Source organism: Phytophthora parasitica (assembly GCF_000247585.1).
Source record: "Phytophthora parasitica INRA-310 unplaced genomic scaffold supercont2.37, whole genome shotgun sequence".
In the NCBI taxonomy this organism is placed as follows: domain Eukaryota; phylum Oomycota; class Peronosporomycetes; order Peronosporales; family Peronosporaceae; genus Phytophthora; species Phytophthora nicotianae.
In genome coordinates, this window is record NW_008649023.1 from 256,307 (window position 1) to 273,958 (window position 17,652).

At 50.4% G+C, this 17,652-nt stretch overlaps 6 protein-coding genes across 9 annotated transcripts; 2 read left to right on the top strand and 4 right to left on the bottom strand.

The window, feature by feature from the left end:
* Positions 1–295: 295 nt before the first annotated feature.
* Positions 296–1,039, bottom strand: PPTG_13866 (hypothetical protein; the record flags this gene model as incomplete). Its single annotated transcript, XM_008910311.1, has 1 exon — positions 296–1,039. The coding sequence occupies one exon, from the start codon at positions 1,037–1,039 to the stop codon at positions 296–298; it is 744 nt and encodes a 247-aa protein (XP_008908559.1).
* A 235-nt stretch (positions 1,040–1,274) lies between these two features.
* PPTG_13868 (hypothetical protein) lies at positions 1,275–10,758 on the top strand. Of its 4 annotated transcripts, XM_008910312.1 has the most exons (7): positions 1,275–3,788; positions 3,870–4,038; positions 4,112–4,975; positions 5,044–5,141; positions 5,229–5,795; positions 5,873–9,308; positions 9,370–10,758. In XM_008910312.1, the coding sequence occupies exons 1-7, from the start codon at positions 3,370–3,372 to the stop codon at positions 9,730–9,732; spliced, it is 5,916 nt and encodes a 1,971-aa protein (XP_008908560.1). In that variant the 5' UTR covers positions 1,275–3,369; the 3' UTR covers positions 9,733–10,758. The 4 variants fall into 4 exon arrangements, with proteins under 4 accessions (XP_008908560.1, XP_008908561.1, XP_008908563.1 ...); XM_008910313.1 differs by having other exon boundaries at positions 1,275–4,038; XM_008910315.1 differs by having other exon boundaries at positions 3,870–4,975.
* Positions 1,283–3,218, bottom strand: PPTG_13867 (hypothetical protein; the record flags this gene model as incomplete). Its single annotated transcript, XM_008910316.1, has 6 exons — positions 1,283–1,390; positions 1,599–1,720; positions 1,799–1,888; positions 1,971–2,410; positions 2,483–3,015; positions 3,078–3,218. The coding sequence occupies 6 exons, from the start codon at positions 3,216–3,218 to the stop codon at positions 1,283–1,285; spliced, it is 1,434 nt and encodes a 477-aa protein (XP_008908564.1).
* On the bottom strand, positions 9,589–12,753 carry PPTG_13869 (hypothetical protein). Its single transcript, XM_008910317.1, has 2 exons — positions 10,642–12,753; positions 9,589–10,563 (listed from the first exon to the last, which is right to left on the bottom strand). The coding sequence occupies exons 1-2, from the start codon at positions 10,884–10,886 to the stop codon at positions 9,774–9,776; spliced, it is 1,035 nt and encodes a 344-aa protein (XP_008908565.1). The 5' UTR covers positions 10,887–12,753; the 3' UTR covers positions 9,589–9,773.
* Positions 10,974–15,420, top strand: PPTG_13870 (hypothetical protein; the record flags this gene model as incomplete). Its single annotated transcript, XM_008910318.1, has 2 exons — positions 10,974–14,128; positions 14,202–15,420. 2 exons carry the CDS (start codon positions 10,974–10,976, stop codon positions 15,376–15,378), a joined length of 4,332 nt encoding a protein of 1,443 aa, XP_008908566.1. The 3' UTR covers positions 15,379–15,420.
* Positions 15,357–17,515, bottom strand: PPTG_13871 (hypothetical protein). Its single transcript, XM_008910319.1, has one exon. The coding sequence runs from the start codon at positions 17,409–17,411 to the stop codon at positions 15,417–15,419; it is 1,995 nt and encodes a 664-aa protein (XP_008908567.1). The 5' UTR covers positions 17,412–17,515; the 3' UTR covers positions 15,357–15,416.
* Positions 17,516–17,652: the final 137 nt, after the last annotated feature.

Genomic DNA, 17,652 nt, shown 5'->3' on the forward strand with positions numbered 1-17,652 from the left:
GTAGGTAGGCACTGCAATACATTATTTTCTTCCTGAGCCTTTCATTTGCTCCTGTAATGCAGCAACTTGCACATGCATGGCATTTCCTGCGAGATGACCAATTCCCGCCAAATTTAAATTAATTCAGTACGCGTCCTGTCTAGTGCTGCCCATCTCTCTTTGCGTCTGACCACTGACTGCACGAGGGATATCAACGACTGCAGTTGTGGATTTGCCGGGGAATTCTGTATAAATACTTGTTTACGCGACAATGGCTACACTCGAAAGAGAGCAAGCACGCAAAGCAACAACTGAGCTAACCTCTTGTCGCTTGGCGGCCTTCAATATAACCGACATCCGAGTAGCCGCGAGCGCGAATACGCTGCAGCGAGTCGTCGGAGAGACGCACAGACAAGGACGAGAATCGCATGTCGGGCATGGAAGCAGCACGGAAATCGATCCGGTCCTGGCGCGTTTTAAGCGGCACATTTTGTACCACCTTCCCTGGGGTTGTAACGCCGTCTAATGCTTCAGTAAGCGAGTCCAGACCGAGGAACAAGCCCACGGACTTGTCAATATCAGGCCCATCTCGTGAACAATGGTGCGCGTACTCGGTGACGAAACGGACGAGGTCTCGCAGGAAGTGTGTAAGCTCCAGCATACGCGAAGCACCGTATTTGTTTACATCAAGCACGACCATCTGCCTTGCAGGCAGGCGCGACTGCTTGAGCCTCTCGACGAACGGGTGACAGTCCGGGCAGTCGCGGCACTCGAGCAGCAGCGCCTCGCGCAGACGCTTAAACTCGCGGAAGCGGCGCTCGGTGCGGAAGACGTCGCCGGTCTCTTGGTGGCACGACTCGATCTCGTACACAAAGCGGTTCTTCTTGAGCGACGTGGCCGTCTCCTTCTCTTCAGGCCGAAAGCGCAGCACTTGCACAGCCAGTGGTGTGGGCGTCAGTGATGGCGACTGGCGAGGTGGTGGGTGCTTCATGTCGACCTTAATCTCCACGAGCGACTGCGAGACGGCATCGACCACGCGTCTCTGAAGTAGCTGCACCATCGCGAGCGAGCGATCTCAGCAACGACAGGTTTTGCTTGTGACCGACGCGTTCTGTCTGAGAATGACCACGCTGCACTTGCACGTCAAAAAATTCGAGGATCTTTTGAAATTCAAACAATTCTGGTTACCAACCAATGATAATCGGCGAAATCATATTGTAATGTTTACCAACCAATCCTGATGTCGGAAAATCTTTTTTCGTACATTGGACCGTTTCTGCTGTAACATCTCGGTGACAGCGCATCACACCATGTGAGTCGGGAAGCTCAGCAAGTCTGGCTGCAGGCGGCTCCAGGCCTCCACGAGGCGAGCATGCTCGTCCGGGTGCGATCGCTGCAATGCCGCGGGGTCCTGTACAAGAACAACATGCACTGGTTAGTCGCGACGAAGAGGAAAATCGGATGGCAGGAAACGTGAGAAAATGGTGGTGCATGGCAGGAATGCCCCGTTTCCGACCAGGTGTATCCTCGTCGGATTCAACGTCTGGCTGACTGGCGAGAGCCACTGTGCACCACCATCAAGTTGATACTGTGAGAGACAGCTCTGCATGCAAACGTACCTCGGCGAAGCACACGAAGATGGTCGCAACGATCGAGTCTAGGATTGACGACATGATCGTGCACATGGCGTACCCGATTGATGCGCATGCCACGAAAGTCAGCAGCACAACATTGAAAGTCTCTGCAGCAGCACACAATACACACACATGAGCACGGAACCTTGCCCAAGGAGATTACATAGACCAAAATAGTCACGTACGGCACTCGCCCGGATGCTCGGCCAGTTCGTCTGGCGTGCACCGCAGCGTTAGGTACAGCCACGCCGATCCAATGACTCCGGACACGGTGCCTGCCAGCGGGAATTGTCACGCATTGTCACATCTGGGTTAGCTGAAGATTTCATCCACATTTGCAAAACAAGCATATCGTACCAACAACCAAACACCCAACCGACAGGACGCTCGAAATAAGCGAATCGTTTAGAAGCGCCGTCCAGCCACGGTCTCGGAAGAGATGCATTGTATCCGTCCCAGCTAGCCGAAAATCTTTCCCGTACAACGCCACCTGACAGAACGCATACTTGTTGAAATACTGCATGTTGCGCATGACCAGCTTGACGAGGAACTCCAAGAAGGCGTTGGCGCTACCCTTGGCCTTTCGCCGCGGGGCAGATAGCAAAAGCGTGTGCAGAGCGTTCAGAACAGCGACCACAAGCGAGCCAACGCAAATCGATCCGAGAGACGTCGTCAACGCACGGGTCTGAGCTCGTTGAATCGTGTTGACATCCTGCGCGCCGAACCACCATTCACCCACCGCACCGGCGGTAATACAGTGCACCACATTCTTTGCCACCTGCACAAACCAGTAGAAGCTGCACAAATGGTGAAAACAATGCTGAAATTTCTATGGAGAAAACTTTATTAGCACAACAGCAGAGTCGTACCTTAGCAGCATGAAGAAAAAGCACGTGTTTCCATAAGAGCTTGAATCGTGGAGGTGATCGACTGCTTTAGCGAGAACGCCAACGACAGCTGCACCCCAGATCATGACCCACACGGCCTGCGCTAACAACGCCATGTACGCTGATGTAATCACGCCAGGAAACACCCGCAGGATACGAGAAGCTGCTGTCAAATTAGATGCCGCGAAGGCTATCGATCGACGAACGGAAGCGTAGTACGTGATGATCGTGAGGGCGAAGAACAGGTTGATGAAGCCAATGGCCTTGCCAGCCATGCCAGAGTCGTAGAAGGCAGCAAGTGATGCCGCGATAAAAGCCACTATGCTGGCCTTCAGCGTCCAGGAAATGACACGCTCCGCGTGATTCTGCAATACTTGTAGCCACAGCGCAGACACACACCCGCCGATACACGACGTTACCAGGAAGATGAGGAAGATCTTGAGCCCGTGTGACGAGTCGTCCTCGTGATGCACGGTGAAGTAGATACTTGACACGTTCGGAAGGCCAAAGAATAGCTTATATTTTTCATTAGTTGAGGGCATCTGATTAGGGATTCTGGGGCACCAGAATGACGTACCGCAATAAAGAGCACAGAGGCACAATTGGCAGCGAAGGTCACTGCGAAGAAGTAGTCCTTGCGCTCATCGCGCTGTCCAGCTGGGAGCTGCTGTGGCACCTTCTCCAGCAGCACCTCCTCGTCCGCTCGATCCAGCTCCATGATGGTGAAAAAAAAAAATGCTGCTGGAAGAAGAACGCTTTCTCGATTGACCAGTGGTCGAAAATTGTAATGAATATTGTCCAATAATAGAGCGGGAGTTTCGTTGAAGTCAGACCATCACTCCCAGAATTCCGCACGCACGTCGACAACAATGGCGGAGAACGGCGAGTTCCTGACGAACTTGACGCTGGATGGCGTGCGCGAGGGCGCCTACATGCTATGCAAGCACTCTGACGACCTGCTAGGCCATCACGCGCGCCAGGTCTTCCGCGAGAAAGCAGCGTCAATGCGCGCCGAGAACAGCATATATTACTACCTCAAAGACCTCATGAAGAAGTTCGGGTCACAGCAGCATGCCTCTAAAATCAAGAAGACAGCTCACGGTGAACCGCAGCAGTTGGTCCTGGAGGCGCACGAGTTTCGCAAGCTCGTGGCGAGTGACCCGGCCTTCGAGAGCGCCATTCCGAGCGACCAGGTAGACGCGCTCTTCCACCGCCTCGAGTGCGACTACCAGAAACTGCTGCTGCACCGGGATTTTGTGGAATTTTGTCTTCTAGATCAGGACCAGTTGTGCGTTTGCTCTTACTACTGCAGATTCCCTGAAATTTAGTCAGGCACTGGTTGATCTCCCTTGCTCCTTTGTTTGTACAGGCGATTGCTATTGTTCAAGTACCGGAAACATCTTAAGAGCCTTGATTTAACAGATAATGAGATCGCAGATACGTTTAAGCGACTGGCACCCCCTGATGGTACGGCGATGGTGCCAGACCTGTTTCACGCTGCCATCATGCGCGACTTGGATGTCGTGCTAACGACAGGAGTACGTTGCAGTTTCTGCATTTCCCCGTGATTGCTAATTTGAAACCTCACACCGCCGGAAAACTATCCTACAGGAACTCGCTTTTGTCATGAGCCTCATGGACTCCGATAAGGATGGATTGGTGAAACTCCATGACTTGGAACTTCTTCTCAAGGACGAAAGAGGGGCCGAGGAGCTTGTTCACCCTCCTCGAGAGAATGGTGTCGTCGACGTCAGAATTTCAACAAATAGCGTGGAAGAGGTAACGTTACGCAGAGATAACTACGTTCAACTGTTTCCAAAACTACAGAACGAGAACAATTCCAGTCCGATGCATCTCTGGTTCCGAACAGCGGCTAAAGAGGATGGAAAGGCTGCTATTTCCAATATCAAGTACGCTGTGAGTTCGCGAGACACTGAGCTGGTGTCGAAAGGATATACGTGTCTACAGCAGGATATCAACAGAAATGGGACCTTTGGGAAGCACAAGTACATTTGGATGAGCGTTGTACCTCCGAGCACTCAAATGACCAACGAGGTGATCGATCTCTCACTCACGAGTGGAGATCTAAGTGACAAAAATGCCGCACGCTTATGGATACCCCGCCATCGCGGCTTCAAGCTTGTACCAGGGAATTTGAACGAGAAGAATACTAAGCAAGGTGTGCTTCTGTGGCTACGGCGACGCCGCGCATTATCTACTCAGGACCTAGTTGAACCTCCGCACATCGACCTTACGATTACTTCTCCGAGAACACGAACAAATCTGCACAGTCACATCGATGACTTGGAAGCCCAAGTTCGAAAAACACTTCGACGGAACTGTCCGATTGACCAAGATTGTTCCTTGAACTTCAATCGTTTATATGACGAGTTTGACCCCAAGAAGGTGCGGGCCATTACCAAGCAAGCAGTACTTGCTGGTATCGAGACGTTTGGCATTAAAATGGACAAGAAGGTGGGAATTATGACAGTAGTGATGTTGAGCTTTCAAGCTTACCTACTCATCTATCGATCTGGTTGCAGGACTTTCGACTTGTCTGGGAGCGAATCAATCCTTTCGGCACCAAGGTTATTCACGTCGGTACGTTTGCTCAATTCTTAGAGCTCACGGATTTTGACATGTAAGCCTACATAACTACAGAGTTTCCTCTACGCTGTAAAATGATGATGCACTTACCAAAAGCCCTCTAATGTATCTCTTGTTGCAGTGATGATGTAGTAAATTCGCTGCAACGTACGATGACGACGCGCTTTGGACACAACGTCCCGAACTACCGGTTAATTTTTCAGTCATACAATACGCTTGGGGACGGAAAGCTGAGTCGCTCCGATTTTCAGCGAATTTTTGCAACCAACCAGCTGAGTTTCACAAACAGTGAGCTTAGTAAAGTGATCCAACGGTTTGATGTCAACAAAGACGGCGTTGTCGACTACTCCGACTTCCTGAGCTACATCACTGGGATCTGTGATGCGTCAGCCAGGTCTGCGAGACGAATTGCAGAGGCAGCTGATGAACTCAGAGTTTGGGCGCTTGAAAAGCAGAATAAGAAACTGGCTAAAGACGGCAATATTGACTCAGCATCTGCTTGGCGCTTGCTGAAACCTAGGCATGGTCGCCTTGATTCCGAAACAATCAACCGCATTCTCCGGCAGCGAAGGAAGCGCTTGAACGCAGAGCAAATTTATCTGCTGCAAGTATTGATGGCCCCAGCAAGTAACGGCGAGGTAAATCAGGCAGCATTCCATGCATTTGTCAATCACGTGCCCAAAAAAATGTGCGTTACCATGTGTTGTACTCTGCCTGAAAAGATGTAGTTCTAACTATTTATGTTGTCGTATGGCTCTGTGGCAGTTCAACCATGGTTTATGAATTGAGGAAGTTGGTTGGATCAGGACCTGTGAAGTCTGACATCGACGAGATTTACAATCGTCTCAATATTGAGGCCAACGGGAAATTGTCTCTAGTCAATTTCTCGCAGCAGTTGAACGCATTAGCAGTGGAAAAGTCGACGCGGCAGATTGATCTGAAAGACTTGGTTTACGTGGTACAGTATACTGGAGCAAATTGTGGGGGAGACGGTGCCGTGCTGATTGACCGGTTTTTGGCAGTAATTCGAGAAAATCAAGACCGTAGAAACATGAAGAGTGAGTTTGTCACTCATTATGACAGTCCTCAGTTCCTTGAAGGTGTAAAGCTGCTTCGTGACGAACTAAAACGGTGTGCCAAAACCCCTGATGGTAAGTTTGACTACATGGTTCCTTTCCGGCTTTTTGACAAGGACAACACTGGGCAAATCGTTTTGTCCGAGTTTGAAGTAGCCATTCGTGAGCTTGGTGTGGATAAGTACCTGACCGATCAAGAAATTAAGGGACTTATGCGGCGATTTGACCCCAATTCGTCTGGTGCCATTGACTTCAACGAGTTTCTCCGTTTTAACCTTGCAGAGTCGTCGTCGTCTTCCAGCAGACGACTTAACATTTCCATGCTTCCAGATCCTGTTCTGCAACGTATTATCGAAGACATCACTATGCATGAACAACTCACAAGTGAAAATGTTGGAGCATACTGTGGCTCAATCAAGAGAATGTTTGGCATTATCGATAAAGAAACTACTGGTCTGGTTCCCGCAAATCGCTTTGTCGAGACGCTCAAAGAAATGAGTGTTGCTGTGCCAAAGGAGGATATGGACGTCTTAGTGAAAGAGTTTGCGAGTGACGACGATGTTGGTGGAGATGTCCATTACTTACGTTTTTGTGAAGCACTAGCACAAAAATGCCAGCAAAATGGAGAGACGCAGCCACTCTTGGAGTCGCCACCATCGGAGATCCTCAGTTTGCTAAAGACATTGCATCAGCAATATTATGAGGCGAAGAAAAGGCTGGAAGCAAGTGGTCACGCTTTTGATATTGATCGAGCTTTTGGAGTGGAGAAAGACTCAACTAAGTGCATTTTCATGTCGACTGACGACTTTAAAGACGTGTTGTGGGCTGCGGGTGTCCACCATCCGTACTTGCGCGAAGAGCTAGAAGCCATAATGAACTGTTTTCAGCTACACCAGAATTCGGGATTCAATGTCGCGCTGTTCCGCAAGTTTTTATCAAATGGTCCCAGTGCCTTCTTTACAGGCAATTCGGGTATCCTTGATAATCACGTTGAACGACTTCTAGGGGAACTACAGGCGTTTTTGTCTACCGGAAAAGATGCTGGTGCACGATTGTTTGGTCTATTTTCCGAGCTGGATGCAGATTCAAGTGGGTTTATTTCGCATGATGAATTTCTGCAGCTTCTTCAAAAAGCTGGTCTTCGGCACTTCCTCAGTCCAGAAGACGAAAAACTTCTGCTCCAATTTCTAGATACTAATGGCGACGGCGCAATATCGTACACAGAATTTGTTTCCTTCGCTAAACACGCCGATGAGAAGTCTAAAATTCTTATCGAAAAGCAACCTAGTATATCACCATTTCCATCTCCAACAAAATCGGTAAAAGGCGAAGAAGCTTCTGGCTCTCAAACACTGGCTCCCGCTTCCCCAACTGCAGGGTCCACCACAAAAAACTCATCAGCTAGTTTACCACTAGGCAGTCCACCAAAGCCTGATGAGCAACCTCATGCTCCAGTATTGAACGAAATCGGTAAGCTGAACAAGCTCTTACGTCCACCCTTTCCGTTTGCTAAATACTTTAGCAAGTATCGAGCGAGTCAAAATGAAGCGCGTGTGACAGTTCGAGTCTTTGAAAAGGTTATCGATAAATTCTTGGATCGATTGGTAATCCAGCGTGTGGTGTACAACATGAAAGACATGGACATCGAGTTATTACTACAGGCATATGCTGTGGCAAGTGGCGATGGCACGAAGATCGACTACGAAGTCTTTTTGGGAGATCTATCAAAAGCACAAGAAAAGGTAGCGGCAACTTGTGTTGATAGTGACTCCAGTAGCAGTGACAGTGACGACGAGTTGTCTTGCAGCAGTGATGAAGAATATCGAATCACAACAAAGCTCTCGAAGGCTGTCGGGGCAGCATTACTCCAAGCAATTAAACATGCTCACAAAACTCCGGCAGATCTTGACGCTCTGAAATCTTTGTTGGGCACACTGACTAAGGAATCTATTGCGAAGAAACAAGAGGCTGTCAGTGAAAAAAAGATCTACAAGCTCCTGATGACCCTCTCTTTGCGCCTGAGCAATAAAGATGTAACCAAGCTACTCACATGCTTTAAGACAGAGTATTATGGTAGGACTTTGTACGAAGTCAAACCACTAATTGCAGCCATCGAAGAGCAGGTTAACACCGCTATTGGTCCGCTAAAGGAGAAACCTACACCTGCCGAACCTGAGGCTTCTCCACCTGTAGAAGTCAAACCAGTCGCTCCAGCAATTCCACCAACTCTCGAACCTACCCTGGCGAAAAAGATCTATCGATGTTTTCTCGCCGCAGCTCAACACAACATCAGCGGTCGGAAGTTACTTGAAAAGTGTGATGTTGCGAAAACTGGGAAGCTCACATTGCTGGAATTCCAGACAGTGCTACGCCTGATGGGGTGTAAGTTGGCAGACACTGAACTTGAGGCAGTGAAAGCTGCTCTTGGAGATCCAAAATCGGCTCAAATCAATTATAATCTTTTGGTCCAACAAATGGGTCCAGATCGCCAGCATAGGCCGCGGAAGGTGCGAGCAAGAAGTACTGAGATACTTCACCTCGATCGGGAGCCCCAATACTCAGACAAGCTGCAATCTACTCAGATACCAAGTCCTGTAGCTCTCAGTCAGTCTTATCGGGTAGAACCTACGTATATAGACCCCGAAAAGGAGTCTACCCAGACTCCTCTCTCATTTGAGGAAGCGGAGCGTATCGATAATTTCGTGAGGCAGTTCTTCTCTGAGCTTTTCAACATGCGGCAAATCGATTCAGTGACTCTGCGGCAGAAGTTTGAGCCCTATGATATCAGGAGCACGGGATTCGTTTCTATTGATGCATTCGGTTCAGTGCTGAGGAAGCTTGATATCTTCTTACCGTCCGATGTAGCGTCGACTATCATTTCGCGCTTTACCGCAGTGTCTGGTGAAAAGTTCGATTACATTGATTTTTGCCAGACTGTTGCTACCTCCCTTCCCCCGAAATCACCACCAGCACAAGTACATCCAATAACTCGAGTTGTCAAGGATATGCAACCACTCTCTAGCTCCGAAGTTTTGCATCCTGAACCACAATTCATCCGTACCGTCCCCACCGATCGAGTAACAACTGATACAACAAATTACCGCTTAAGACCGAGTCAGTCGGAGGTGCGTAGCAATCTATGTAGTTGCTTTGTTCTATCACTAATGTTAAATTTTTTGTCTCCAGGTTCTTAAACTGAATCTGCCGGTGATTGAGACCAATTTGAGCTCAAAGGCAAGAATTCAGCGTATTCCATCCAAACGTGGCGAAGGCGAGGTAAGTGGCTGGAAATGCCCTGTTTGCTTCCACCAGCAGACGAGAGTGACGGCGACTTGCGAGATTTGTGCTGCTCAAAATCCGGAATCTGTCGAATTCCAGAGTCTATGTCAATGCTCTGCGTGCGGGTTCCGAAACAAAGCCGATGCGCGGACATGCGAGTTGTGTACGGTTGTCCTGCGGCGGTCAGGGCCTCCTCCTAACTACAGGGTGGCATTCTCACCAACCAAGCGTTCCTCTATGCCATTTTCGACTGATGGCTGGCTCGCGTAGAAATTCAGATGCCGATAAAAATTGTCATTGGTGTTCATTAATCAAGTGATTTTATGGTAGTTCTTGTATTTGTTTGTGGCGAAGTCGAAATCGCATTGCGGTGAAGTGACGCGAAACTTTTTCTTCTTCTGGACGATGAAATTGTACCGCGTGCGCTGGACCCACCAGATCTCGTAGTCACCCATGCAAATCGTTCGCGTCCGGTCGCCTTGGAAGAATAGCGGCAACGTCGTGGTGCGAAATCCGTTTGGGTACTGCCTCATCAACCGCGTCTGGCTTAATATCCCTTCGTTTCCTGGTTCATGTAGCTCAAGGAACGTGCCGCAATGGTTTGAAAGCTCAAAGGTTCCACCACACTGGACGATAAAGCTGGTTTGCATGAATCCAACTGCCACGCATGTATCCTGCTTACGGCCGTCCACATTGTAGCAAGATGTAAGCGCGCTGATCGAGTCATTGTAGTCCCAGCAGGCTGGCCGCACTACCTCTTCCAGTGGTATCAAAGCACGCAGACGCCCAATGCACCCCGAGTTAGTGTAATTTTTCGTGACCGTCAATCCGCTTCGGGTCAGTGTCTTTTGAAGACGATATGGAACCAGATTATCATCGAGATAGCAATTCTGGTCGAAGATTGAAGGGCGGTCGCCAATTCTACTGACAGACACATCCAGTGTTGCTCCGGACTCGTCCACTAGAGATATTTTCTCAGCAATTGTAGCTGACGAATCCACATACGCTGGTTCTCCAAAACGATCGACGCAGCAGTCGACGGGGTGATTCCGACAAGGATCCAACAATAACCCTATCACATATTCTGATGGTTCGACGAAGCTGGATGGTTGTATAACAACAATTAAAACCTGTAAGAGAAAGAAATAAAGGAATTAGCTCCAAGGAATGACAAATCACCTGTAGATGTCCGTGTTGATGGTTGCGTTTGGATCCCGGGTATCGATTTCCACTTCTAGCTCCTTCTTCTCCTCCAGATAAGCACGCTCTTCAAGTTCGTCCCCCTTGTCGGGCGCTGTGATCACCAGTGTTGCAGTGTCCGACGTCAATGCTTCTGACTCCGAAATGCTCCCCATAATTATGACAAGAGCTGTGAGCAGCGCTGTAACACAGATCGTAGGAGTTGGCATGAAGGTCTTTGCCATACTATGTTGCGCCTTTAGAAGAAATTTTGAAAATGACCACCGACGCTTCGCAGTGTCCTTCTAGCGATAGCCATTCCTCAATGATAAATGGTGAATGACGGAGCACGGCGGGCCAAAAAGCGACCGCTGCCGCTCCCATTAGCCCCCGTCGTTCCTATTGCTGCCCGCGTCTCCACCAACCACAAAGATGCAGTGCGAACGAATGCATCCAGCAACGAATACAGAAGCAGCAGCGCCAAAGCACACGAAAGAAATTTGGCCAAGCTACAGCTACACCTGCCAAGAGATGTTGTGTTCTTCGATCCACGTCGACGGGTGTATCATTCGCATGTCGATCTCAGTGGCTGGCGCGTCACGGATGCATCGCTTCAACAACTTCAGCTCAACAACGATCGGGATGACAACCCGGTCAAATCTTCATTCCATACCCTCACAGTGGATGGCAGTGCGCATATCTCCGCTCGTGGGCTTCTTTTGATGCTGGAAGTAGGTACAGCAGGTGGCGGAATGTTTCGTGCTCTTAGACTGCCGCATTGCCAGTTGCTATCTCGTGGAGGTGGAGAAATACTTGATGGCGGTAGTTTGCCCCGCTCGTTGACGGAATTGGACGTGTCCTCCTGCGAATGGGTAGATGACAAGTTTCTTCGCACTTTAGCTCGTCACTGCTCCGTTCTCGCACAAGTGACTCTCGCTCACTGCCGACGTGTCACGGACTACGGCGTTGCTGCCTTCGGCGAAAGCTACGCGGCATCTCTAACCTCTTTGGATGTGAGTTTTTGTACAAAGCTCACCGACACTGCGTTGCTTGCTCTGTTGGTGGGCTCCTCATCGTCGCCAGCAGTACCAGGAGGAGCTCAAATGGCCACATTGTCAGCTTCTGCTCGTATCCGTGTACTAAACGTTGCCGGTCTGCCATTAGTTGACGGTCTCACGTTGCTTGGCTTGCGTGGTCCTTGTGCTTCGCGTCTCGAGGTGTTGAATATGTCTGGGTGCACAGTATTGCGAGTAGCAGCCCTGCAGCGCCTAGCACAAGTGCGCGCATTGATACGTCTTACGAAACTAGATCTTTCACGCTGCTCGCTGGTGGATGACCAGATCCTTACTGCATTGGGACTGGCGTGTCCCAAACTCGCGATGCTGCTACTCGCTTTCTGCTCGAACATCACCGATGTCGGCATTCGACGACTCGTAGGGGAGACGGCGATAGTTCGTGCTGATCAAAACGATGGTGCTGGACACGAACCTACCATTGAAGACCAAGAAGATCTTGGCTTAGAAAACACCAGTAGAGCGATCCCACGAAATGGGGAGAGTGGCTGTCGACATCTGGAAACTCTGGACATTACAGGCTGTTTCCAGGTTACAACTCGAGGAATTTCAGCTCTTGGCATTCGATGTCCACAGCTTCGATCGGTGACACTGGATGGTGTGCGAAGACTAGATTCTTCGGGTATACGTGCTTTGCTTCACGGATGCCGTAAGTTGCGTACTATCCGGTGGAGTGGCATCCTCGTGAGGAATAGTCAAGATGAAGCCGCTGTCCCGGGAGCTTGTGCTGCTTTTTTCTCCGCTCCTCAACTTAGCGACACCACCATCGCTGCGTTGACTAGCAGCCCGTTGAAAACTCTACACATTGGCACAACACAATGCGACGCAGATACTTTAGCATCCACCTTGCTGAATACCAGAAAATCGTCACCTTTGGCGAATTCGCTAACTGATCTAGACGTGACGTATCTCGCGACAGACGCACTTTGCGAGGCTCTGGGTAATTGCTGCGTCAACCTGCGCATCCTTCGACTCAGTCGGTCGCGATATTTCTCGGTTGAGAGCCTTCTAGCGGTGCTACGAGGTTGTCCTAGACTTCGGGTACTGGAGCTTGAGAGCTGTGAACAGATTTGTGACGAATCATTGATAGCAGTGAGCAAGGCTCCGTGCTGTCCGCACCTAGGAACGCTCATCCTAGCGAATGACTGGCAGCTTACAGACACTGGAATAGCGTCGTTACTGCGTCCAGCAACCAGTCTTGTCCGGCTAGATGTGCGTCACTGTCCGGAAATCTCATTACCAGTGTTGAAATCCTTAGCTGCTGCACGTGGATATATCAGCGAAGCCACACGCGATGGTTTAACACCGCGACATCCCAATGTCGTTGCCTTCTTGCGTCGTGAACGCAAACGCCGAGTAGCAGCACGGACAATTACTCGCTGGTTGCGCTGTAAACTGGACGCCCGAGTCAGTGCAAAGTCCACACTTGAGCGAGCTCTTGCACATTTTCGACGGCAGAAAGTCACAGCAGCACGGATACAGCGCTGGTATCGATGCAAGGCAGACCAAAGAATGCAGCGTCGACTGATTGCTGAAGCTCGACGCCTTCGAGTCGAGCAGTGTGAAAAGTACTGGAGGTGGATTCAAGCTCTCTGTGTGTTAAGTCGTCGGCTGCGAATATTCATCCACATGTTTATTGCTGCTCGTCAGCGTGCAGTGTTCGAGAAGGCCGAACAACTTCGTATGCTACGTGATAAAGCTGCAACCGAGATCCAGCGCATAGCTCGAGGTTGGCTGGGACGGCGGAGAGCTGTTGATGCACGACACGCTCGGGAACTTTGGAACAAACGCCGAGCAGAGGCCGCCACAGATGTGCAGCGCGTCTTTCGAGGACATCAGTCTAGGAAAGGCACAGCACAACTACGTCGAGAGTACGAAGCGGTGATACAAAAGGCGATACAACTGCATGGCACAATTTTCCTGGCTGGTCTGCACATTCAGCGGCTAATACGGGGGTTTCTGGGGCGGCAGTATGCAAAACGTTGTGCAGTGGCTGCGTATGAGTTGCTTCAGTCGAAAATCGCTCGAGCAAAGCAGATTCAACGGGCTTATCGAGCTCACATCGCGCGGGTGTCACTGCGCAGAATTCTATTTCGCGGAGCTACCGCGCTGCAGAAGGTATTTCGTGGGTTTCGTGGACGGCGTGACGCTCGAGTGATTGTACTTGGACGTGGCTACGCATCTCATCCTCGAATTCTCATCTTGATGAAGTATTCCATCTACACTCGTGACCTCGCGGTGATTTGGAAACACAAGCGCGATGCTGGTATGGTCATTGCCTTCTCTGTACAAAGAAGATATCGAGGATTTTGTGGACGACGTGAGGCACGCCTACGCCTGGCTCGTCAGCGACAGCGCTGGTATTTGGAAGACACTGGAGCACGAACGATCCAGCATTTCTTCCGCAGTATCATGTTAGTATATCTTGCTGGTGAAGGAGACTAATTCGTGATCATTGTACTTACCACTTTTGTGACTTCTGCGCAGCATTCTAGTGCGCCTTGCACGGTTTGAAGCGCTCTTGTGTCTCCGACGACGCAGTGCGACCAAGATCCAAGCTACGTGGCGGATGTGGCTCTCCAAGGCGTTGGCAACAGCGCGGAGGTTGCGAAATGATCGTCATCGTCAACACACGGCAATTTTGGACGCTATCGCCTCTCCGCAACAAGATCGTCGACTATTTCTCCACCGAGGTGCTGTGCATTCGATTGTGTCGCTCTACCGTGCGTCACTGACAACGCGTGGTTGGCTGACACCAACGTACATTAAGCTATTGCACCGCTCAGCTACTCAAATTCAGGCACTTGTGCGTGGTCACTTCGGACGCGTGTATACGAAATGGTTTCGATATGAACTCACCCGAGCGGCAGCCATAGTACAGCGTGTATGGCGAGGTAAGTTAGGCAAAATGATGTGGCGGTCTCTCATGGAGGAGCGACAGCAGCTTCGTCGTGTCCAGGAAGAAGGCGATCGAGCTGCGTTGATAGCGCAGAAGCAAACAGCTCATCACGCTCTAGAAGCTTTCGAGCGTGAGACGCAACATGTTGTTGTACTGCAGCGCTGGTACCGGACTTTGAAGAACCGACAGGTATTCCGTGAAGCTCGTGATCATCGGGATCGAGAAGCACACACACGAGCCGAGAACAAGGTGGATGGGGTGCTTCGTAACGCAACGGGAAGTGTTGTGTTCCAAGCTCGAGTGTGGCGCGACTGCGTGGATCGTAAAACTGAGCTTGTGGCACTCGAAGAAGGCCAGTGTGTGGCAATGGAGAAGGAGATTGAAGAGCTGAAAAAAGCGTGTATCGAGGCGCATACCGGTTCGACTCAGGCGTCTCGAGAATTTGTCGAGTTATCGAAACGCAAGAACGAGTTCGAACGTTCTCGTACGCGCAGAAAGAAAGCCACTGAGGCAGTCAAACAACGCATCCAGCCGTTTGCTGTTCGTGCAAAGCAACTCACAATGGAGAGTGCACGAGAGTTGAATGCCAATCGACAGCTTCAAGTGGAGTTGCGACGCATACGAACGGAGCTGCGGAAGTTCCACGTAAATTTGCGAGGTCGACTACCAATGGAGCCTTTGTTGCTGAGTGGGGATATCGAGTCACTGCTGGCTGGACTAACCGGTGAGGGTACATCCGACGATGAAGACACAACAACGACATGATCATTCCATCGTGTTAATAGAGCTCTATCACCCCTGTATCACATCTTAAAGCTTACTTTGCTCCTCATACATTTCATGGATGACGTCACTAAATATTGGATGAGTTCAAAGCGTTTGGGTTTGAAGGTGGGCGTGGCAAGACCGTTTTCCGGAGTGAACTGATCCGCATGCAGCCTCAACTTGTGAGCCCGCTCGAATGGAAGCAGCTTCGCAGTCAGAGCCAACTGCCGCATGTCTTCCTGAATAACACGAAGGAGCGTGTTGTTGCCAGGAGCACATAGCGTTTCCAATGAAGCTTCCTCCCCCTTAAGTCCCTGATTTTCAGCCCAAACAGAACCATACTCGGGGTCTGGTACGACGATACCTACCATGTAGTTCTTGAACGAATCACCGTGGACGAACACTTGGGCAACAAAAGGACTCTGACCGTACACACCCTCGAGACGTTCAGGCGACACGTATTCGCCCTGCGAGAGCTTGTAGATGTTTTTCTTGCGATCAATGACCGTCAGCGTACCATCCAGATTCCACTGACCGATATCTCCTGTGTGGAACCAGCCATCGGCATCCAGTACTTCGCTCGTTAACTCTGGCTGCTTGAAGTAGCCTTTGAAGACGTGTTTAGATCTGGTCAGGATCTCACCTCGAGGGCATGGCGTATCGCGAGTCAAGTAGAGCTTTTCCGGGACATCTTCCAGGCAGATCTCTGCACCAGCAACGGGGATCCCCACATGTCGAGTCATTGGCATATCAGCCGTAGCACACGACACCACCGCAGCAGTTTCCGTGAGTCCATATCCTTCCAGCACAGGGCAACAGAACACAATGGCCATGAACTCCTTCACCACCTTCGACAGTGGGGCAGAACCGCTGAGGATATAGCGAACACGACCGCCCAGAATCATCTTGAGCTTGTCGAACACCAAACGGTCCCAGAAAGCGTGCGTGTAGTACCCCTGTGCAAGGTACTCCTTCTTAGCTGCATATGCCTGGTCGAACAAGAGCTTCTTCACACCACCAGCGGCTGCAATGCCTTGCGTGATCTTGTCATGAATTCGATTCATCAATCGCGGCACGGATGGGAATACTGTCGGTCTCAGCTCTGCCATGTCGTCCAGTAGTTTGGTAACGTCACCTTGGTAGTAGCCGATGCATCCTCCTTTGCCGATGATGTGAGCCTGTACATTGCGCTCGAAGCAGTGAGCCAACGGCAAGAAGGACAGATGAACATCCGACTCGTTCAGTGGTGTGATTTCTATGGAGCACAAGATCGAGGCGATCATGTTGGAGTGTGTGAGCATCACACCCTTGGGGTTACCCGTTGTCCCCGATGTATAGCAGATGGTGCAGAGGTCATCAGGCAGAGGTGGGTCAGCTTCCACAGGGTGGACGAGGCCGATTTCCATGAGCTGATTTAGCGTCATGAGCGACACGTTGTTGGATCTGGCCAGACTCACGTCTTCACCATCGATCTTGGCCTCGAACTGCACGATAGTCTCGATACTTGGACAGCCTTTGACGCAGGTCATGAACGTTTTGACCTGATCCTTGGCGCAGAAAACTACTTTTATCTCCGTGTGGTTGATGATGTAGGGCACAACCGTGGGGCCCAGGGTGTCGTACAACGGCACGAGCGTGTACGCCATGCGATTTGTGCTGTGCTCTACAACAGACCACTCGTAGCGGTTCTTACTAAAGATTCCCACTAGTGCTCCTCGGTGTAGTCCGAGCTCCTGGCTCATACCAGACGAGCAGTTCTTCACCGCGATGAGAAACTCATTGAGAGTCACCCACTCGTAGGGCCCGACGTCTCCGGTTTCGAAATCCACCGTGCGCGTGCCGAAGAGTTTGTGCGAACCATCGGGGTCGATCTCCAACCGACTTAGCAGGTTTGTGTACAGCGTGAAGTTTGGGTCGAAGCCGGAGCGCAACGTGGATACGTGCACGGGGCCGCGGGTGGCTGTGGCCGTACCAGGCAGTTCGCGTGAATGAGTCAGCTTTGCCTGGGAGGATTCAGCGGTGGTGGCGTTCATTGTTAAAGGTGTTGTATCGCCAAACAAGCTCTGTGAACAATGCGGTCAATTGAAGACTGACGAGGAGCCTCGTCGAGGTCACGCGTCAGTGCATCATGCAGCAGTTGATGCATGAATATGTATTGTCAATTCTGTTTCAATAAGGCAACAAGAATCTATGATTGGTCCAAGATAAGAAACAGCTCTGATTATTGGCCCAAATATATCCAATGAGACGCTGGCTGCATGTTGAAGTGCTGCG